The sequence below is a fragment of the Cebus imitator genome, unplaced genomic scaffold (assembly GCF_001604975.1).
Source record: "Cebus imitator isolate Cc_AM_T3 unplaced genomic scaffold, Cebus_imitator-1.0 Scaffold389, whole genome shotgun sequence".
NCBI classification, from domain to species: domain Eukaryota; kingdom Metazoa; phylum Chordata; class Mammalia; order Primates; family Cebidae; genus Cebus; species Cebus imitator.
Window position 1 is genome coordinate 411,752 of NW_016107704.1, and position 23,401 is coordinate 435,152.

A 23,401-nucleotide genomic window follows, 5' to 3' on the forward strand; every position below is an offset into this window, starting at 1 on the left:
TTGGAGACCTCGTCCTCGGGTGGTCTGCCTCCTGGGTTCTGGAGCTCCTGGCTGTGCTTGCACTTGGAGATCTTGTCCTCGGATGTGAACTACCATGCCCAGGCTAAAAAACAATTTTTAAAGACTAAACCCGCCTGGGTTCTGGAGCTCCTGGCGTGCACTCGGAGGCCTCATCCTCTCCATTTGCATTCCCTGTGGCTTGGTGTCAGGTGGTCCCTTCAGCAGAGTTCTGGGTTTGTGACTTAGACATGTTCCTGACACTAGACCAGCTGTCATGTTAAACTTCACTCTGAGCCACGCTTGTCATTATGAATTCACACCCAAACTCATGGAAGGCTCAGCCCTGGCATTTTCAATTATCAGAGAAGACTTAAACTCCATGTGTTTTTAACCTGATCCCAGGACAAGTTCTGTAAGTCTCTGTTCTTAGCTGGTCAGCCAACCTTCATCCAGGCTTTGTGCTCCCTGCTCAGGCCTTCCACAGTAACCTCAGGTCAGGCTCCTCACCTCACAGCTGCCCCGTTCTCCTTCCCTGCATCTCCAGCATGTTAAAACCCAAGCTTGAACAACAAAAAGACACCAGCCCAGTGAAAAAATGGGCGATGGGCTTGAGTGGACATTTCTCCAAAAGAGAGCTACAAACGGCAGAGAAGCACATGAAAGGCTGCGGTGAGCCCCTCCTAGGTGTGTGCCCAAGATGGTTGAAGACAGATACTGAAACAGAAACACCATGAACTTGTTTATAGCAGCAGAACTCACAGTCGTCAAAGATGGAGACAGCCCGCATGTCCACCAGCGGATGAACGGATAAACAGATTGTGGTGTAAACAAACAATGGCCTGTGATTCAGCCACTAAGAGGAATGAAGCATTGGCGCACGCTGCACCATGGATGAACCTGAGCATATCGTGCAGAGGGAAAGAAGCCAGACACAGAGATCCCGAGCTGTGCAGTTCCATTAACATCAAATGCCCAGAACAGGTGAACCCACAGAGCCTGGCACGGATTGCTGGTTGCCAGGGCTGGGAGAGCGGAGTTGGGGGGGGTGCATGGAAGCGGTGAGTGTTGGGAATTCGAGGTGACACGTCATCGTGACTGCACTAAATGCCACGTAATCATTCATGTTAAAGTGATTAATTTTGTTATGTGAAATTCACCTCAATAAAACAAATTAAAATGCAAAAACAAGAAACCTAACCTGGAAGATTACAGGCACTGAAAATGCCCCAGGATGGCCTCAGAGTCAATGCAGAGACTCGATTCTCTCTCTCCCAGTGCTGCCCATTTCTGATGCCTAGGGATTAATCCTTCTTTCTTATAACTCAGCTTTTAGCTTAACCGCTTTTTTTTTTTTAACCGCTTTTTTGGGTTTGTTTTATCCACGTCTAGTGGGTTCAGCGAGGTCGTTCTCGGTCATTTCTGCCTGGCATCTTGCTGGAAGTAGAAATCCTCTAAGCTGTACTTTCTCCACGTAGTTTTGCTGGTCCTGGCCCCAGAGTCTGATGGTAGAGGACAGAGTGGTGCACCCCAGCCTTCCCTAGACCACCACTGTGGCTGGGGAGATGCACACGCCCTCAGTGGCTTTCACGACCGTCCTTCCCAGTGATCAGATAAAGCCGGCAGTGTCCACCCTCGCTTCCAGTTCTGGCCCTCCACACCTGTCTGTCTTCCTAACTGTCCACACTGGTTCCTCCATCCCGAGGACATTGTGTTTTGTGTTTAGTAGTCCTCTCTGTGCGCCTTTGCCCGTGCTCCGTCTCTGCCCTGTTGCAGTTCGGGGCTCCAGCCATGGGAATCCCAGAGCCCAGGCATGCGGGTGCACGGCCTCGTCATGTGTCTGTGTGCATATCCATGCGCTTTGTCTAGAGAAGATCCCCAGGCTGCAGCCCTGAAGCCAGCAAGCGTCTGGGAGACACGTTTCTTGGCTGATGCTGCAGCCTCAGGGAGCTGCTACTTTAGAGCCGACAGAAATCCAAATAAAGCTGGCAGGTGTGGGGAGAGCTGGGCACCGGCAGAGGGAGAGCCAGGGGTCCTGGAAACCAAATTCAGCCTTCCTACAGCGTGGGCCCTGTGTAAATTAGCATTTTTATTCTTCCAGGAGCACATCAGTAAGACTGAGAAAACCACGGCCTATGTTTTGTTTGTTTCAAGTTTGCAGGAGGATTTCATTGGCTGCACAGGCCTAGGCGTGTTCTCACTTGCTGTGTCCTCTGCTGCCATCTAGTGGTGACATGTAAATTCGCGAGGGAAACGTGGGTGCCTAGAGACGCCCCGAAAACCAATGACGGAGCTCCTGAGGCCTGTGCATGGTGCGAAGGGGTTGGGGGGGTGGGTGTCAATGAGTGTGTATTCTTTGGAGGAAGAGCCCATGGTGTTTACCAAAGTCATCAAAGACATTTAAGAATCAAGACTGCCCCCCCAAAGTCTGGGTAGAACCATTTTAAATTAACCGTTTTGGTAACTCCCACGTGATTTCAAAATGGTAAAAATCTTAAAATTGGTTGTGTAGCCTAATTATGTCTAAGACGTGGAATTCCAGTAATGCTGAGGGCAGGTGCAGGGTGAGTGGGTCACATCATCCTGTGTAAAAATATCCCCAATGCCACCTGCTCTTTCTCCTCTGCCTTCTCAATCCTAAACACTGGAAGCTGGGGCTCATCCAAAATATAGGGCAGCTCAGAGCTCTTCAAGCACCTGGGGATCAACTCTTCAGAGGCTGCGGACAGGAAGCACACATGCCAGCCTGCTCAGAGAAGGGCGAGGTGTTTGGGGACCTTTTATGCCGCTGTAATCTGGGAACGCCTTCATTTTCCCCACATTGCCATCCTGCTGATGTTCACTGATGGTTGCTGTTCACTGGTGGCTGCTTTCTGCTGGGAGCCTGGTATGGGCCAGCTCAATTTCCACCACCCTGGGCAAGGGACTGTCTTTCCTCAATTGTACAAACAGGGAAATTGCAGCTGAGGGGTGCAACGGCTCACCTAAGTTCTGGTGCCAGGAAATAAGCCCTGGCTGGCCGTTTGGGAGGCTGAGCTCCCCACCGTGAGCCGTAGCATCTGGGGAGAGCTTAGCCGCATGGTGCTGGGGTGGGTGCGGCAGGAGCAGCGACAGTCACAGCATTCTCAAAGACCCAGAGTGACCGATGCCGGGACGCTTGCTGGGTCAACACAGCTGCTCCATTCCAGCCATGCCACCACTTGAAAGGGTCCAGCTTTTAGAATCCCATGTACTAATTTCACCTAGAAATAGCTGATGTGGGTTCTAGCAACAGCCTGGCCATGACTGCTGCAGTGTCTTTTGAGAAATGTGCACAGTCTTCAAGGTATTCTGTCATCTGGTAAGCAGTGACGCTGTGAGGGCGTCGAAGTCCTTTGGTGTAAAATTGGGTTGTCAGCTTTACCTACAGCCCAATCACAACAGACCCACGAGGATCAAACAGAGCTCGGTCCTCCAGCCTGCAACGCTGAGTGCCGTGAAAGCGACGCCGTCTGCTTTTCACGTTTCTCCCACGGCACCAGGTCACTTTCCAGACCTTTAAAAAAGATTCCATATTTTTTTCCAAAATGGTTGGTGAGCATTTGTTTAAAATCTCTGATAGTTTATCTCAAATCAATGAAACAACAAAAATATTTGTTTGGCCATGCCCATTTATTTTCTGCAAGCATGCTTGGTGATTTGGCGAATGTCCTCTTCACGGGATACCCCTGGAGGACAACCATTTGCACAAAATGTTTTACGTCATCTCCATGGTAGCGTGTGTGTTGGTTTCTGGTGGAGCCAGCCGTGTTAATGGTAAAATCATGTTAAATGTATTTTGATGATAATGTAGTCACAGATATGTAACTGGATGGACAGACAGGAGAAAGGGACAGAAGCAGACTGCAGGCAGGTGCGGTGGCTCACGCCTGTAATCCCAGCACTTTGGGAGGTTGAAGCAGGTAGATCACCTGGGGTCAGGGGTTCCAGACCAGCCTGGCCAACATGATGAAAACCTGTCTACACTAAAAACACAAAAATTAGCTGTGTGTAGTGGTGGGTGCCTGTAATCCCATCTACTTGGGAGGTTGAGGCAGGAGAATCCCTGGAACTGGGGGACAGAGGTTGCAGTGAGCCAAGACTGAGACACCGTGCCTCACCATGGGCAACAGAGTAAGACCCTGCCCAAAAAAAACAAAAAAGGTGCATTGCTTTAGGAGTCAGGATTTCCTGTGGGGGCCCTGACTCTCCTGTGATGGAAAGCCCCTCATCAGGGCATCGCTGGGCGTTCCTGTGGCCCATCTACCCCTCCTTACTCCCTTCCCTGCCCCTTCCCCACCCGCACAGTCACAGGTGCTCTGAGGGAGGAGAAGGGACCTAGAAGGGGCGTCCTCTCCTCTCGTCCTGAATTGGAAGGGAGTGCTGGAGGAGCCAGGATTTCCTTTTGGAGCTAGAATCTGCCTCCTTCTCTGCCCACCCAGGGTTGGCCCAGGAGTGGAGCCTATGCAGGATGCTGAGCATGGTGTAGAGAGGATGGGGGTGGGGCCGGTTTGCAGAAGAGGAGGGTGGAGGTGGGAGGGATCCCGTGGTTGCACAGCGGGTGGAGAATCCTCATTTAAAGTCCAAGTCATTCCAGATTCCAGTTTAGTTCAGGGGAATTCACAGCATTCTTAATGTTGTTTGCAAAGCAGAGAGTCCAAGAAGTGAGAAGGGAAAGACAGTGACTCTAAACAAGCAGATACGCAGAATTTAGTGACGTTCTTTTCATGGGGGCCCAGCACCTCATACCCCGCACGCACAGTCTCAGGGGTGTCCCGATGGCCTGGCTTAGCAGCGCCATCCGTGGGGCACTTCCTATGAAAAGCTGGTTGCCCTGAGGGTGGTCGTGGAGTGGAATGAGGTGATGGGCAAAGGTACAACGTTGTGGCACATTTGGGATTTTCGTGCTGTTAGGCCTCTTTCTGTAAAAGCGCCATTTATGTTCCATCAGGTCTCACCATCTTTCTCAAGTTACAGAAACAGAATTAAACCTTCTTAAGCAAAGTTGGCAATTTGTTGGCTCATACCATTGAACAGAGAGATCGTTTCTGGTAGGTCTGAATCCCAGGGTCCGGAGCTGTCAGCAGGACACTGAATGTCTTGTCCTCCTTGCTCAACTCCATTCTAAGGCAGGCACATTTGCAAGGCAGAGCAAGCACCAACCCCAGACTTAGGTCACACGCCAGACTGGCCATCCCAGAACAAGGAGGCTGACAGCTCTGCGGGAGCCCTGCTAGGGTGTTTCTCCCAGTGGTGGGGGGATGGGGTGGGCAAGGTCATTCCCACCTGGACGCCATGGCACTTGTGTCCCACAGAAAGAAAGAGAGTGCTGGCCAAGAGTGGGGAAGGGCTGCAGGGTGCAAACCGCACCCAGGCTCACCATGCACACCCAGTGTAATACAAACGGGGACGAAAAAGACAAGTAGTAAAGTCAGCTGTAGAAACTGCATTCCTGCCATTTAGTAACTACCGTCCAGCTGGGGACATAAAACAAGGACAAAGAGACACACGGTCCTCACACGGTTCTCAGCTCGATAAACTGGTCATTTGTCAGCTGTGTTGGAGGACGGAGGCAGTGTCGTTGGAGGTGAGAAGGACCACCTGCAGGGCAGGGCTTTCTCTCACAGCGGAATCACTGGGCCGCCTTTCTCGGGGCACACGGGGAGGAGCACACCCCGAAGGTGTGTGCGGCTGCCAAGGCCCATGTGAGGCAGCAGAGGCCGTGGGCATCGCCCGTTAGCCTTCTCACTTCATGTGGATGGTGATTCCAATCCTCTGTCTTCTGACCTGCAGTCATTAGTAGGGGTAAAGATTTCATTTGAATTCTGGCTTCTTCCTTCATCTCTTACATTTCAGTGGGTATGAGCCAAGGAACAGAGCACAGAATAGAAATGTAGAAGGAAAAAGCCAACGGAGAAAGGAGGAAATGAAAATTTGGCCTCTACAGTATTGAATGTGTAGCAGTAAGAATAGCCATCGTCTCTGTTCTCAATGCCCCTAAAACCAATTGCTAAGTAAAATCTTCAGTTGTTTACCTCCAAACCATGCTGGCCAAAAGAGCTTGAGAAGAAGAAAGTCCTCCTAGACGTACGTGTTTCGGGGCCTAAGCCCTGGGACCGAGCATGATTGGAATTTTAAATAGGTGTATGCTAGCGTATTACAGATGAAGATGAAATCCACACATTAAAATATCTGGAATGAGTCTCTTCCACAGACTAGAGCTAAGAGTCACCTGAATGCATTTTTATGCTCATCAGTGACGTGCATCTCGGAAGATGAATGCTGTACATTTGGAGCCTAAGAGACTGACTTTCTTTCCGTTGAGGTTTGAGGTTGGTGATGGGAACACCATCACTTCCTTTGGCTAAATTTTAAAAGTTGCACAAAAGTTGCAGGTTCCTTTCTTCTGTAAGCTTTCACTGAAGGGCTTCCTGAACGCGAAAGAAACTCCTCCAATTATTTAGAACTATGTGGAGATTAATGTTTAGAAACAAGAATCGTGCGGGCTTGGTGAGTGCGGTAGTGACGTCCTTGCTAATGAAGCTGCTGACTGTAAATGCGTTTGCGACTTACAGGACTTCTGTCTTCCTTTCCATTTTCACAGGGCAAAAGTGACTCGACTGCCCCCGAGGCCAAGGCAGCTGCATCCGCAGAGGTAAGAAGCATTCCCATTGCTTCCTTTTTCTCCACGGTCATGTGAGTTACATATTTTTTTAAAGCTAAACTTCAAGTATTTTTCGATGTATTGAGTTGTTTCACACTGCCAGAGCCCAGCAAGGCAAGCTATGGAGAGCTTTTAGAGGGAAATCTGAGTGCTTTGTGCAGTAATGTCCTTGTACAGCAGTGGCTGCCTTGTGGGCTGAACTGAGGATGTCCTCTGGCCATGCATTATGATTTGAGTTTGATTCTGAATCTGTGAATCACTTTATGTGCAATATTCCTTTTAAAACTACAATGTGCCTTCAAAATAAGCTGGAATTACCAGCGGCAGAAGTGCGCCATGGCTGTGAGGCCAGCGTGGGGTGCGGAGTCTGCTGGGCTGTGCCTGCTGTCAGAGTGTGCAGGTTGGCAGGCGAGCGGCCTTCAGGCTCGAGTGTGTGTGGTTCAGGCTCTCAGCAACAGCTTTTCTAGGTATTAGGACTGAAGTAGGTGATTTTAGATGGTGATAGATTTCTCCTCTGTCAAGCATCTATCTGGTTTTACCTTTATAAATAAGACATTTTTAAAGATAGTTTAATGGCTGTTTTCGATGTGCTGGGCTGCAGCACACAGGTGAAATGCAGTAAGTGGGTAATAACGCCACGTGCAGTGGTGATGCCGCCATGAGACTGAGCATTCTCGGGGCTGTGCCTCTGCAGCGGTCGTGGCGGGCTAGTGGGCCTGCACCTTGTTGGTGCCAAACGGGTCATTGGAACTTGGTTTCTGGTTGAGTTTATGTTCATCTACTTTGAGACCTTAAACCACCCTGTGGTTCATATGTAACAAAAATACTCCTGATTTTCTGGCAGCTTTCCTGAAGCTAAAAAGCAAAAATACAACAATAATAAGATTTAAAATGTCTTCTGAGAGCAGCATGCGCTCTGCCACAGAAGCCTTGCTGGGCAGTTGGTGCCCCAAGAGCTGCCAGGGAGGGCACTGCACAAGGGTGCAGCCACCTTTTCTCAGCGCCGCCGCCGGCCTGCAAGTCCCTGACAGGAGAAGCTGAGTCCTACCTGGCTTTAGGGGGCCCCAACTCCTGGAGGAGAGGCTCCTACTGCATTCCACCGCAGACGATGCTTGACACTTGAATTCCACTGTTTCACTTGTTACATGCTCGAGGTACTCCCGTCTGGGTCTGAACATACTTTGCATGAATTGAGTTTCCTTGTTAGACGTGGAACTTGTGCTGTAGAGCTGTGTGGCTAACGGTGACCACGCAAAGGTGACAAATGGGCACATGGAATGTCAAGCTGGCTCTATTTCAGCTAAAGGGTTAGGCAAATGCCTGGACCCCAGTTTGTATTACATCCTAACTTCCATCAGCTCAGCAAGCAAGGTCTGCTGGGGTGGGAGGAACACAGTCTTCTACTCCTTTCTCATAGTCTCGTGTCAGTCTGGTCCATAATCTGTTCAAGCAAAATCGAGTCAAGCGGTAGTTGGTGATTCTTAGTGAAACTTGATGTGGCTTTATCCAGGCATGTGATGAGCTGTGTTTCTTGGCAAATGAAAAGTTTTATTATTATGTCTGTCATCCCAGTCCACACCCAACCTGGCCGCTCCACATAAAAACGGTGAGTTCCACAACTGGGTGTTTCTCTTCTCTTGGTCATAGCTGTGAACCCTGGGCCAGGGCTACAAGCCTGGGTCTGGTGGGCAGTGCACACTGAGTTCAGGGTGGCGGCGGGGTGTGGGTGCCCTTAGAGAGTCGTTCCTTCCTAATTCAACAGCCAGGCCTGGACTGGCATTAACCATAGGTGCCATAGTTGGAATTGGACAGTGTTCCAAGGAGAGCAGCTGTTTCTGCCAGGACGCTGTGTCTGGTCACACCCTACGGTCAAAGTATGGGAGAACCCCAGGAGCCATGTGGCCACAGCGTCTCTGTGGACTGAGGGCCAATAATCCCCTCCACTGCCTTTAGCCCTGGAACAGGTTAAATGCCTGACAGTGTTTCCAGATTCACCGAGAATTTGATAGGCAGGAATCCCGCACGTTCAGGATAAAAAATGCAAATTAGACCTCACGCAGATCACCGGGGAGCAGCCCAGAAGTCTGACAGGTAGGAAGGCAGCAGTGATTGCAAAGCGGAGCCTTTAACTCTCCCTCTGCTGGTCTTTCTGTTTTTTGCTGTTGTTTTTTGTTTTTTAATTTTTTTCCTCTCTCCTTCCCTACCCACCTGTCTCTGTACATATTTTTTAAAAGACTACAAAAGTTGAGGTTCAACAGATTGTTATACCGGGTCAGAGGATTCCAGGGTCTCCTGCTGAAACTCCTAACACAGAATGAGCCTCTGAGGCAGAAGCAGGTGCCCCTGCCACATGGCTAAGGAACATCGGCCATTCAGCAGGACGGTCCCAGAAGCATGGGTGGTGCTGACACAGCAGCCAGCATCTTTCATGGATTTGCCTTTAACACCTGCAGGATGCCTCCAGCTTCACAGCTAGCTGTGTCTTCTTTCTCCATCATGAGTCCACTCTTTATTTGACTTTATAAAAATGAATTTTAGAAAAGAGGAGACAAAGGAGGTTCAAATTCCAAGGGGAGGATGTTTTCTTTTGTCCACACCCAACCTCAACCAGAATGGAGGGAGCTCGTCCATAGCCACTGCTGCCTGCTAAGGGCCTCTCTGGGTTTCCACCCCTATCTTCCCTTTTCTGAGGGCTTTGAAGTGAGCACACATGCCCTGTTTTATAGAGCTGCATTGATCAGTCATCTATCGATTGGGTGGGACTTGAACAAAGAAAATGTAAAATTGTCTCTCAGATTTCCTGCTATCAGAAGGACAAAAATGTGAGCACTCTTATCACGGTGCAGCAGTGGCCCAGGTAGCGATTTCACATGTGGGGACACAGAGGCCGACTCCACAGTCACTGAACAATGAAACCCCCAAGGCTTGTGCCCTAATAGGGAAAGCGTGCTCTGGCTTGGTTAGCAATCCACGCACACACTCTGTGGCGGCCGGCTGCCCAGCACCAGGCTGTGTGTGTGTGTGTGTGTGTGTGTGTGTGTGTGTGTGCAGGGGAAGTATTGTTTTTAGTTCTTAATAATTTGGGAAACAATGTGTTCTTTTGTCAGGTACCTTTATATACAAATAAAATAATGAGGTGACCCAAACTCCATCCTTTGCAAAGCAACGTAGGGAGCTGCAGTGTAGGGCTAAGCCTGGAACATCATGGACGCCCAGCACATTCCGGTCGGATATTCTCCCTTTCCGGACCCCCTGGAGGCTTGCTGGCAAGTGGAGCCCAGTCTGAAGGGTTCCTGGGTGACAGGAGCAGCCCTTAGCTGAGTCACAACACTAACTTTCCGGCCCAGATCCTGAAGGGAGCACGAGCTGGCTGCTGCTTCTGTTTGGTCTTCCTCTAACCACACTTTCACCTCGACCACATCGATCCAGACCACACTGATCCACGCAGCCTTTTTGGTCTTGGCTGGAAGGGTGATTTTTCTGTTCTCCCCTGTCTTTTTCATCAAATCGTTCCATGCCTTGCAAGCTGAAGTGTGTGAGATGGTAGTCGTGGGTGTATTTTGCTTTTTGATGGAGTTGATCGTGGGCAGGGGTGGGCTACATTAAAAACTGGGCAGAGTCTAGGGAATAAAATACAAAAGTCTGGTTCTTCAGTCTGTTTTCAGAGACAAAAATTCCACTGTGGAGCTGGCTATGCATGCCGACAGCTGAGCCCTTCCTCTTTCCTAGGGCAGCTCCCAGGTAAGGAAGGGACCTCATTCACTCTCATGGCAGTGAGTTGGTGCAGACTTCTGGCACATTAGGCCCATAGGGGCACACAGCGGGCTGCAGACACTGTGGGGCAAGTGGGGTGTCGAGGGAAGCTTCTGGAACAGGGGTGGCAGCAGATGGAGACACCTGCAGCTACAAAGGAGCACCTTGCAACCTCTGTAGCCTGCAACCTCGGTGCTCTTCTGTGTTCCATCCCCAAACAACCACTGCAGAGACAAATTCCCTTTCATTCCTGTGGTTTCTTGATTCACTGGGTGGGCTTCCAAAATCTGTGCACTGCACTTCAGCAGAAAATAGTGGTGTCATCAGAGTTAGAGTTTGAGCTAGAAAAATCCTTTGATTGGGGTCATACTTAAAAATGTCTTTTTGGGACAGCTGGAGAAAAATCAAACATTAATTTTAGAAAAAAAAAGTAGGTCCAATGTTCTATCATATTCACCTATAGCCCACCTCCTAACTCCCCATAGAAACAGGCATGATTTTTAGAAAAAGCTTGAAAGGAAAACACACATGCACACAAATCCAAAAATTACCAAGCCTTTTCATTAAGTTCTAGGATTATATGTGATTTTTATTTTCTCCATATTTTTCTACAATTTCCAAATAAATCTATATTACTAGTACAATAATTATATTTGAAAATTAAATATAATTTAAGTTATAGGCTTAAAGTTAAGGCTTAACTTATTCTAAAAAAATTTAAATAGCACTATACTCATTGGTTGATGATACAGTACAGATTTAAGTTATTCAGTATATCTTGGGTTTAGTAATGTGGATAAGTCTTGTATCTCTGGCAATTTCACCGATTAAAGGTATCCTGTATTCCGTGACATGAAAAGAATTATTTAATCCATTAATTGAGCAAATCACTGCAACTTACCAATGCAACACAAAAGATGTCATTGTGATAATTATACTCGCAGGCTACCCAAAGGGAAAGTTTTGTTTGGAATCTGTAATTTACCCTGAGAGTTTCTCATCTCATAATCACAGCCATTATGACATTGACCTTCAGTGAACTAGAAAGTGTTTTGTTCGTAACAGGCTGGAGGACTGTGTCACTGTGAAGAGAGCGTATACTCAACCTCCCTTCCCCTGTTCAGAAGAGCTGGTAGTCACCGTGCCTGCCATTGCCCCAGCCAATTTTTCATCATCTCTATTTCTTTATATTACTGGTATTACTATTAGTATTGCCATTTTACAGATGAGGAGATGAAGCCCAAAACAAATGAAGTAAATCACTCAGTCATGCATCTAAAATGTGGTCCTTAGCCCCATGTCTTTGAAAAAAGTAAGATGCTCTTTGAATTCTCTTATTTAAATGCCAGATCCACATCTTACACCTTCTACACCACTTTAAGCCAGCACTTTCTAAATCATGGTCTCAGAAAATAAGAACTATAGAGAATTATGGTTATCCATTTAAATCCACTAAAAGTTTAAATCATGATCTTGTTCTTACTGCAGGATTTATCCAGCCTCTATGTGTTGGTGGGCACGGTGCCCGTCCCTGAGCTGCGATGCAATAAGGAACTTATTTCACCCAACACTAAGAGGGCAGCAGGGATAGTGCAGGTGGGAGCAGGTGTGGGGGCCATGGCTAAGGAGGGCTGGCTGTGCTTATAGCCATGGGCCGTCCCCATGCATCCCAGAGCCTCCTCTACTTGAGGGCCGGTGTGCTGGGCGCACCTGCTGACCTGCAGCCCTGGCGACATCTGGGAGCTTCTCATGGCATTCAGCTTTGTGGGCCCAGCGTCAGGAGCACTATTTAGGAGTCCAGAGATGCCACACACTACCCATGCTGGCCGGCCACGTGGAGGCTCACTCCAGGGCTGTGGGCTCTCTTCACATGGCCTAACTTGTGGGTCCTTTGCTTATACAGCGCAGTGGCTGTTCCTCCTGCCACCTGCCCTAATACTGCCAGCGGGGAGAAAGCCCCAGGCTGGAGGTGAGAGACCCGGGTGGGGTCGTCCCATGGCTGTTGGTCCTGTGAAGGTCATGCCACCTCCATGGCTGATGTTGAGAGGACAGAACTTGGTAGAGATACGTCAAGGCTGTGGAAGTGTTTTGTTGTTCTTGCATAAGTGCATTGACACATATGAACACACACACATGTTGTGTAGTGTGTAAATGTACTAAAGACGTGGCATGTGACTGTGGCATGTGTTTGCACCAGTGCTTGCAGGGATGTAGGCGTCCCTGTGGTGGCCGCTGTCCGAGTCCTCCGGCACACCTTCCTCACATCGTCAGGGGTTGTGGGCTCACGGCTGCGGGCTCCTTCTGGTTTGTTTTCACAGCATGACGGCACCCGGCTGAGTCCTGGGGAAGCGCAGCCGCACTCAGGGTGGTCAGTGACAGGGACCTGACTCCTGCCTGGCCCCCTGATTCCTGACCCACTCTGCTTTCCCACCTAGGCCTGGAGGCTTGGCTCCTCCTGCCTTCCTGCATCCCCTCCCTCTGTCTCACTGGCCTGATTTCACTCCTTCAGCTCCACTGAGCCGCCTTGTAAGGAGAGAAACATGGGCCACGTGCTGTTTGATCCAATCCCATGTTCCAGCACCTCCTCAGGGCTTGCTGTCCTTGACACCCTCCTTTGGGGGGCGCCCTGCTCTTCGGCCACCCTGGGGCAGAGCCTCCCACTCTCCCTCTTCACACACCTCCTGGTGTCCTTCCCTCTGCCCATCACTAAAACGTCCCTAGCCTTAAATGATCCTGACCACACTGCGGAGGGCGGTCCCAGAACTCTTCCCTGCTGTGAGCTGGGGCTCGGCCTCATTTATCCCACACTCCCATTCACGGCCTCCCCAGTGGGAGTGGAGCCCCAGCACGGCGTGGTCCTCAGAGCGGGCAGCGACGCAGGGCACAGGGCACTCAGAAGCCCCACGCGTGTGCATTCCTCACGCCCATGAGTCCTGAAACACTCCGCATTCTTTCCAGCTGAACAGCAGGAACCCTAACAGAGGCTGCTTTAGAGTGGGTCATGGAAAGTGCTGTGCCTGCCACAGAATTTAGTATTTGGTGGCGGACACAGACAAGGCCGATCGTGCTGTCATGGATCTGAAAACCATCTTGAAAGGACAGCTGGCTGCACCCCTGTTTCTCGAGGCACACGGACAGGCACGGCTCTGGTTTCGCTGGCATCGTTTGCAGTTGCTTAGTATCTTGGGCCCCTGGGGACTTGACTGGTAACAGCGGACTAGCAAGGTCATGGAGGTTCATCTGTGTGCTGCCTTACTACTTCTAAAACACCTTTTCTCAATGCTCTTTTCTGTACAGGGAGGAGGTAAAGAAATTGGCAGCTCTTTCTTAATTAACCTTCAGTTTCCAAGGTTGTTCCCGCAAGGGAATCCAGGCTTCCCTGCCTTGCTCCTGTTTTTGCTTTGCTTTTCTTGGTAAATCCTTCCAGAATACTCACTATGTTCTGAGCACCTTATAATCTGAACGAATTTGACCCTCACAACCAGATGAAGCAGGCACGGTCATTGGTGCGCTCTCCCATTCTACAGATGAGAGCATGGAGGCAATGAATTGTAGCACGCGACAGGGCCAAGTGGGGGTCGGGATTTGAACCAAGCCGTGTGGCTTTGGAGCCTTAACTGTGATTCTACGATGGTGACATTTGTTGAACTCAAAGGTAATTTACTCTTGCAATTTATTTTGTGGAAATAACATTTTTCCACTTTCTTAATGTCACCCTTTAATGACTCCAAAAGAATTTAAAATTCTTCTTGGCCTTGCTTTTTCCATGCTAAGAGAATGCCATCTAATGGGCTTTGGCTAAGCCTGGAAATTAGAACCTGTACGGCAAGAAATGTGATTCCTTCTATGACCCTGATACTGCTGCTGAGATTTCTGAGTTACTGAGTTCCAGACATTTTTAATATAATCTCTCTGTCTCAAATATAATAACAGTAAATCACAGATGCCCCCTCCCATAGTAGCTGTATATCTGTTATTCATGCATTGAGGAGACCACAGGAACCCCTCAATGCCTTCCAAATGAAACTGAACTTTATTCATTATGGTCATATTGATGCTTGCAGCTTTGATCACAAAAGCATGTGAAACCGTTTCTTTGGCCTATGGAAAGTCACCTGTGTACCTGTGTTTCCACCTGTGCTCTGCACTGGCCTTGGTCTCCATAGGCCTGAAATCTCGTGGTGGAAGGCTCAGGGTCATAGCTTGTTCCCTTTTCCTTGTTGGCTCTTGAAAGTTGGGGCAGAAGTGAAGGTCATATCCTGGGAGTGGACAGGACGGGAAGGTGCTGTTTCTTCTCCATGGAGCTATTGATTTATTTACCTGTGAACTGGGAGTGAACAGCACTTTCAGGTGAGGCTGAGTGAGTCTCTCAGGGACCGCAGTGCAGGGTGTAACCCTGGTACCGACTTACAGCCAGGTACAAGATCCTGAGTGATTTGAAACCAGCTCTGTAAGGGAAAATGAGGCCAGTTTCCCAAGGTACTTTCACTTAAGAACATGACTTTACACACTCCGTGTGCCGGGTACCACACTAACTGCTGTGGGAGAATTTGAACGTCATGTTCCCTCCATTCTTTAACATGTACACACACACCCATGCATAGACATACAAACATACACGCACACTGCATGCACACACATGTGCATAGACACGTAAACACATGCACACTGCACACACACACAGACATACAAACACACACACTGCACACACATGCACATAGGCAAACACATATGCACACTGCATGCACATACACATGCATACAGACATACAAACACACTACATGCACATAGACATACAAACACACACACTGCATGCACACACATGCACATAGACACAAGCACACACACTACATGCACACACACATTCACATAGACATATAAACACACCCTGCATGCACACATAGGCACCCACACACATGCACCCACACATGCATGCACACATACGCACCCACACAGTATATAGGCATACACACACATGCACACTGCATGCACACTCACATGCACAAGATATACAAACACACATGCACACTGCATGTACACACACGTGCATATAGACATACAAACACACACTGCATGTACACACACATATGCACATAGACATACAAACATGCACACTGCGTGCACATACGTGCATAGACATACACACACATGCACACTGTATGCACACAAATATGCACATAGATATATGAGCACACATACACACTCTGCATACACACACATACACATAGACATACAAACATGCATGCACGCTGCATGCACACACACATGCCCATAGACATACAAACACACATACACTGCACACACCCATGCACATAGACATAAAAACGCATGGACACACTGCATGCACACACATATGCACATGTACAAACATGCACACACACTGCATTCGCACACACGTGCATAGACATACAAACACACACACAGCATGCACACACACATGCAGATAGCCATACAAATGTGTACACTGCATACACACATGTGCATAGACATACGAGCACACAGACTGCATGCACACACATTCACAAGACATACAAACACACACATGCACACTGCATGCACACACATGTGTAGACATACAAACACACACTGCATGCACACACATACACACACACATACACAGAGATATACAAACACACACACATGTACATAGACATACAAACACACATGCACATTACATGCACACCCATGCACACAGACATACACATGCATGCATACTGCATGCACACACATACATAGACATACAGATGCATGCATGCTGCATACACACACGTACACATAGACATACACACGTACACACTGCACATAGACATACACACATGCATACTGTATGCACACACACATAGACATACAGATGCATGCATGCTGCACACACACACATGCACACAGACACACACATACTGCATGCACATGTGCATAGACACACACACTGCATGAACATACACATGCACATAGATACAGAAACACACACATGCACACTGCATACACACACACATGCAGACCGATCGCCTTTAGGGTGCTGAGGTTGAGCCAACATGGCTAGATGGTAAAGAGCGACGGAGATTTGGTTTTGAGTCTGAGGGAGAATGTGGTAAACCATGGGGAGACTAAGGGAGGGGAGGTCGCGTGGATGCCGCTGTCCTAGCGCCTGGGCTGTGTGGCCTCTTTGGGCCTCAGTTTCCTTCGGGTGACACCAGTACCTAAGATTTCCGCCACTTGTCTTGGTCCAGATGGGACAGACCGTGTAGCTCTGTGGTGACACCAGGGCCTTCATGTGATACTTCCCACTCCTGCCTGCATGACTTCTTTCCCACGAGGACACTGGCAGATCTATCCTCAGCCACATTCTCGGGGTCCAGGGGCTGGGAGACGAGCGTGCCCCATCTGGAGCTCTCCCCTCCCCGGGCTCTTGGTTCTCTCTGTGAGGCTGGGGTGCAGGGGATAGCTGGCACCCTCCACACTGCCTCAGACATGAGGAGATGCTCGCCTTATACTCCATTCCCAATGGGGAGAACGCAGCCGGGCCGTCCCACCTTCCTATCTCCCTGGGGCCCAGGAGGGGGAAAGCTGCTGCACACTTGCAGCGATGTCTTCAACGCAAGGCTGATTGTCACCGCCTGATCCTCCCTGGGACCAAAGATGTGGAAATGAACAGCTGGGTTTTTCAGAGGAAGACACACAATATCGCTTCTGGGCTGAGATGCTGCTGGTCTCACGGAAACACGAAACAGAGGCTTTCAGCTGCATGGTGCTTGCTTACTCCTTGGGCTACCTGGCATGAGCATTTGGGTTGTGAGGCTGGAAGATGGAGGCTCACATGACAACTATAGCAATGCTTTCAACGCCGGAGACAATAAACAGCGACGGCTGCCTTTCACCAATTAGCCAGAGACCTTTTCCGAATAATGTCTTTAAGAATGCATTTGGTAGATGAGTAAGCCAAGGTGGTTATGATGATTTCCCATGGCATAAAATAAGAGGTGGCCAGGTGTGGTGGCTCATGGCTATAATCCCAGCACTTTGGGAGGCTGAGGCAAGAGGATCACTCAAGGTCAGGAGTTTGAGACCAGCCCAGCCAACATGGTGAAATCCTGTCTCTACTAAAAATACAAAAATTAGCCAGGCATGGTGGTGCATGCCTGTCATCCCAGGTACTTGGGAGACTAAAGCACGAGAATTGCTTGAACCCTGGAGGCAGAGGTTGCAGCGAGCTGACACAACGCCACTGCGCTCCAGCCTGGGCCACAGAGTGAGACTAGGTCTCGAAACTAAAAATAAAAATAAAAGGCAATTCCTTGCCATTATCACCATGGCAACATTCAGCTCAAAACTCTTATCCACCTGCAATTAAATGCCATTAAACATGAAAGGTTTCTACGGCAAACCCACTAGCTCTCACATGACCACCATTTACCCAGAGACCAAAGGCCTGATGTATTTTGCTAGTGCACTTTCAGAAGTACCAAGTCCTGGAAAATTACCTTTTAATTCTTATGGCAGTTTGGATTGAATTGCTTTTAAGATCACTGAAAATACAGATACCAAAAACCAATGCTTGAGGGTGAGGATTATTCAGACCCTTTGCTTCTCCATTTCCCCCATCCAATTCTCTTTTTCTCTTTTCCTCCTCAGTATCCACGCACGCTGCCATCAGGTTGGGAATGGGAAGAGGGCTTGCCAGTGAGCAGGCTATTTCAAGCGATTCCAGCAAAATGTGTGCTGCAGGAAAGATGGGCATTTTTGGCCAAGGCATTTGCAAGCTTTCCCATGGCTTGCGCTAATCTAACCTATGCTAGTTTCTGTTGCCAGGAACAATAGAACAGACCGAAGTCCTCACAGTCTAAAACCAGACCATGATGGGGCGGTGCTCGTGCACTCTGCAATGATCTTGTCACTCTGATGTTCAGTAGGCAGCTTTGGTGAGTTTTTTTTGATATAGTTCAATTGCTTTGCTTAACTCCTGGGTTTTTTCCTTTGGGGATTAGACCAGCTTAATATACCCTTAAAAGAAGATGTTTACACAGCTTCTTAAGAAGCCTTTTATTTTACTCTGTGTGCAAAATAACCTGAGAAAATATTTGTTCACCAAAACAAACACAGCTTCCTCTCTCCAAATCGCCATTCCTGGGTGCCACTGATTTGCCTGAACTGGGAACATTTCCCCACAGGAGCGACACATCTCTGCCAAGCAATTGAGTAAGTTACAGAGAGCAGAAAGGAACCTTCCATTTTTATTCCTGTGTATTTGAAACAAATCCAGGGCCTCAACACCACAACCTCAAACAAAAATGTAGTAAAAAATTCCAGATCTCAAGCCTGAAAACTATATATTTTAAAATTAAAACAAAATATTGATGAAGGGCCACAGAGTCAAGTTTTAAGGAAAATATTTTATGTTCTCCTTCGACACTCAGAAATCCCGTGCAGCAGGGCGTAACGAAGCGCAAGCCTCTCTGTACAATGGTGGGAACGGCGCTGCGTCGGCTGCTGGGCCAGGTCGTGGACTGGCTGCAGCCGTGTCTGCCGTAGGAGCTGAGGCTGCCGCTGACGGTAGACGGTGTGCGAAGACACCACCAGCGCGTTTCCAGGAAGCAGGAGTGCTTATTTCTGTGAAAGACTGCACATGTATTTTAAGATCCAGCATTTTCAAAGAGGTGAAATACGGATGTGGGTTCATTTTAGGGAAAAGAAATAGAACTGGAATTGTTTTAAAGCTCCTGATGCTTTGACAAAAAAGAGATGTCAAGGCTGAAACGCACCAGCAAGTGCTGAGACCCAAATAAAATAACACATATGAAGTTTGGTGAGACTAGAAAGAGCCTTAGTTTCTATTAATCTCCCTGTATTATTATTTTGCGTGAGCAAAAGTATCAAAAGGTCATTGAGAAATTTTGGGAGACAGAGGCATTTTCTTCTGTTGCCGTAACTTGGCCTATGAACAAACCGGGCCCTATTCTCAAAGCAACAGCTCAGAAGTGTGACCGTTCTGCTTAGAATGTCATATTTGCCAATGGCTCCAGAATAGAAAAAAATGTGTATATAATGGCAGATGCATGACATATGTTTCTAAAAATTTTATATTGTAGGTTCTTAATAATAAAACTTTAGCTCCTATAGTGGAAAGTAGGGTTAGTAAAAGCGATAGCTTAGACTGTCCCTCTGAAGGGCTGACCACAGCTCTCTTCAGCTGTTATTTACTTAAAGTATGTGCCTGTCTGTGTCGCCCACACACACATGCACACACACACACACTCTCATACACGAATGCAACATTTATCTGGACATGGATAAATGAGTTTCCATCAGTTCTGCATTCTAGGGAAAGAACGTTCGCCGTGTGTGCTCTTGAAGCCACAGAGTGGATCAAAGGCTGTTTTTCTAGAACCCGTTTTCCAAAATAGCAACCACCTGAGAAAAGACAATTGTGCTTCAACTATTTTTGTCTGATTGGGAAGGAAATATTCTTTATCTCAGTGTCTTGGAGTAAGGAAGGGGTGGACAGGGCCCCTCTCTCAGCACTGTACTGCCCGAAATCAAGGTAATTTCTATCCATTTCAGCCTTGAATTTCCTCTTACCTTTGATTTCTTCTTTTCACGTCCTATGTTTTTACAGCAGTTTATTTCCACACCTGCATCCTCAGCCATGGTCTCTGTTGTCTGTCACCTCAAAGGTGATTGTCACTTGGTAGATCTCTTCTGTTGCATCTGTAGTTTTCAGAGGAGAAGGCAGTTTATGTATTAACAAGAAGCTACAGCAATAAACAAAGGAAGCTCTCCACGAGTGTCCTGGGTCTGACTCTGTACCTGCCACCTGCACTCAGCGGCTGCCAATCACACGGAGCCCTGAACACCTCTGGTGGCACCAAGGCAGGGCTCGATGGCCAGTGAGAAAGGGCTGATGTTCTGGAAATGTGGGAACTCAGTCTTGATCAGGAAAGCGAAGCAAATATTATGTTAGCCAGAGGGGACATACTCTGAGTTAGCCGGGGAGGAGGTTGTAGAGAGAGCGTGTCTCTGTGTGTGTGTGTGTGTGTGTGTGTGTGTGTGTGTGTGTGCACGCACCTGCCTGTCTCGCGTGGAGGTGTCATTTGAAGGGGTAGTACAAGGGAGATGCCATCCTGCACCCTCCATGAGCATTCATTGACCCAGCGCCACCCAAAGAAATAAGCAACCATTTTCATTCACCTTCCTCCTCCCACTGCCTCCTCCTTTTAGTTTAAATGACATAGAGAAGGACTGAGGTGTCTTTGCAAGTGCTGCTAAGGCACGTTCCAGCCTGGCTGTGGGCAGGTGGGCAGGTGTGCGGTGGAAGGACCTCAGGCCTGCCCCTCGGAGCGTCTTTGACGGTTTCTGACGTTCGATTGCCTCCACGTGATGCTCTGCTTTGCCGGCTTCTGCCAGATGTTGTGTTCCAGCCTGCTGGGATTCAGAGCAGCATGAGTAACTTGGCGTTCGAATGGGAGGAGATGGCCAGCCTCGGGGCTGAGGTTCTCTAGGCTTCTGTCCTTTGCTTCTGAGTTTGCAAAGCAGGGGTTTTGTTTGCAGTCAGAGCATTCTCACTTCACAGCTGGTGCCTACGAGGGGCAGGACTCCGGGCTCAGGAATCCTGGCTGCCTGAAAGGGGCGACGGGAAGAAAGGGGGGCTGTGCGGAGTGGCTGCCTGGTGACGTGGGGGGGGGGGCGCAGCAGCCCCGGAGGTGTTAAAAGGACTGGCACTGCCCTGGCAGGATGGCCAGCTGGCGAGGGGAGCCCGGGCCCCGGGCCCTACACAGCGCAAGATGATGATCAGGCTGCCACACAAGAAGCTGCAGAGACTGTTCCTCAGAAAGGTAAGGGGGACTCATGAGAAATGGGGGTCAGAGAGCTTGGCAGTTTTTATTTACTGCAGGGAAATCACTGGCATGACCAAGCTTGGGTGACCGGGGGCAAGCTGTTTTCTGGGCAGAGTGGAATCTCACAGATCATGAGCACAGGTCTCGCAGTGGTGCCAAGAGCAGGTCAGCGTGTCTGGTTAAAGCTTGCCTTGTTTGGAATTTATCTTGTGTTTGAGGATGTGTCGAGCCCAAGGAAACTGAACGCTCCCGTTCCCAAGTGTGTTTCCAGCACTGAGGGGAAGGGGGTGTGTAATTTTCTGCAAGTGCAGAAGCAAAGGGGAGAAAATAGGACGAAGCTTATGTTTATTTTTACTGTTACTAAAAGGTAAAGTTTTGGGTGAAGAGAATAAAACTCATCCAGAGCTAGCAGTTTGCCCTTTAAAAAATTGTTTTTGCTTTTTCTTATATGATGGTGAAATGTGCTTAAGATTTGCAGTTGTCACCATTTTTCAGTGCATGGCTCAGCAACGTGAAGTATTTTCACAGTGTGCAGCCATCACACCACCTCCAGGACTTCTCCATCATCCTGGGCCGAAACAAGCTCTGTTCCCATCCAACACTCTTCCTCACCCCTCCCGTGCTCAAGGTTGCCCTTTTTTAAGTGAGCTAAGCCAAACACGCTGATAATCACGTGTAGTCAGTGCATCAGATCAGAACCCAAACCAGCCTGTGCAATTGCTCCTACAATCTGTTGAGAAATTGCTGTTAAGTGTATCTCATGTAATTCTTTTTAAAAAGAAAAAAGATGAAATACAGGGTTCTAGAAATCACTGACCTACTCATGGGTAGAACATTGTTTTTGAAGGAAAATCTGTGACTTCCCCACAATGTGCACACTTTTTTTTAACAGGAAGAAAAGAGGTCCTGGTTCCTTGTTTTGGCTCAGATCTGCAAGTGTGCATGGGCTTAGTTATGTCAGATCTGGGGTTGGTAAATATGCTTAGACTTGTAGATCCTTGTGTATGAAAGTACAATTTTAAGGAATATTTATATTTTATTTTGAAACTAGTCCTAAAATAATATTATTTTAAATAATTATGTAAGGTGAATGAAAGTTGTTTACTTCAACTTTTGGAATTAAGAAAACTGAGCATCAAGAAAATAAGTGGCTTATTCCTATGCAGCAAAGACAGACAGGTCTCTAAGCGTGAATTCCAGCTCCTCACCCAGCTCAGCCCTGAGTCTATTACATCTTGACATCAGCTTCTCATGCAGTGGTTTGCTTTCATTTAAATAAAGTCACATCTCTGGAGTATTTCCTTGTTGATACCCCATCTTATGTCCCAAAGATGTCAGTAAACTTACCTATATTCAATCCAAAGCTAAGCCACTCACTGAGTGTGTCTGTTTGGGTGAAGGAAAGGAGGAGGAGGAGTGGCAGGAAGCTGGGCCCAAGCGCAGTAGCCCTGGTGTCTGTCCAAAGGCCGCAGCCCCGCAGAACGTGGGCCTGGGTCTGACTCTGAGACTGCTGGGTTCTCAAGCAGTGGAGCAAGGCAGGGCACGCAGGAGATACAAAAAACAAACAAGCAAAATAAATAAATAAACAAAGCCCAGTTGTGTAGATAAACACTTCTATTTCTCTTCCGAGCCCTGCGAGAAACATCTCCTGCGGTCCTCCTAGAGAGCTTGCCCTAGGAAGGGGTGAACACCCTGCACGGTATCTTTCTAGGAGCTGCAAAGTGTCTCTACATAAGGTTTTGCCATGGCCCGGGCTGTAGGCTGGGACAGTAAGTCCGGAAAGCACTCGTGCCAAGAGTCCACGCTGCAGAGGCCAGCAAGCTGCCCCGTGAAGAGCTGCCTTCACCCAGGGCCCATCTGAGGCCACCTAGGAGTATGCGTGGATGCAAACCTCCCCTTCCTCCACGGCTTTGGCTGAGGGAATCATACCTTTGTTAGAATTCAGTGGCCCTGAGTCTGGGTTCCTTGGCAAGCACAGGATTATGGATTTTCTATGCTCCAGGTTATGAGATGGGCCTCAGGCAATCTGGAAGCTGGAAGGGCTCATTGAAATCACACAGGCCAGCGCCTTCCATCCCCTTCATTTCACAGATGAGGAGGCTGAGGCCCTAAGAGTTGAGATTCCTGAGTCAGGCTCCCC

At 48.5% G+C, this 23,401-nt stretch overlaps 1 protein-coding gene across 3 annotated transcripts in view; it reads left to right on the forward strand.

Annotated features, from left to right (window-relative positions):
• Positions 1 to 23,401, forward strand: part of RPS6KA2 (ribosomal protein S6 kinase A2) — a 457,145-nt gene that overhangs the window by 88,101 nt on the left and 345,643 nt on the right. The window contains exons 1-2 of one of the 3 annotated variants that reach the window (XM_017508305.2): positions 6,419 to 6,525; positions 6,620 to 6,670. In XM_017508305.2, coding sequence (XP_017363794.1) covers positions 6,484 to 6,525; positions 6,620 to 6,670 — 93 coding nt within the window. In that variant the 5' untranslated portion in view covers positions 6,419 to 6,483. Of the gene's footprint in view, positions 1 to 6,418; positions 6,526 to 6,619; positions 6,671 to 20,856; positions 21,259 to 23,401 lie in introns of those variants that run through there. The other 2 variants (XM_017508303.2, XM_037731262.1) reach the window with 2 other exon arrangements.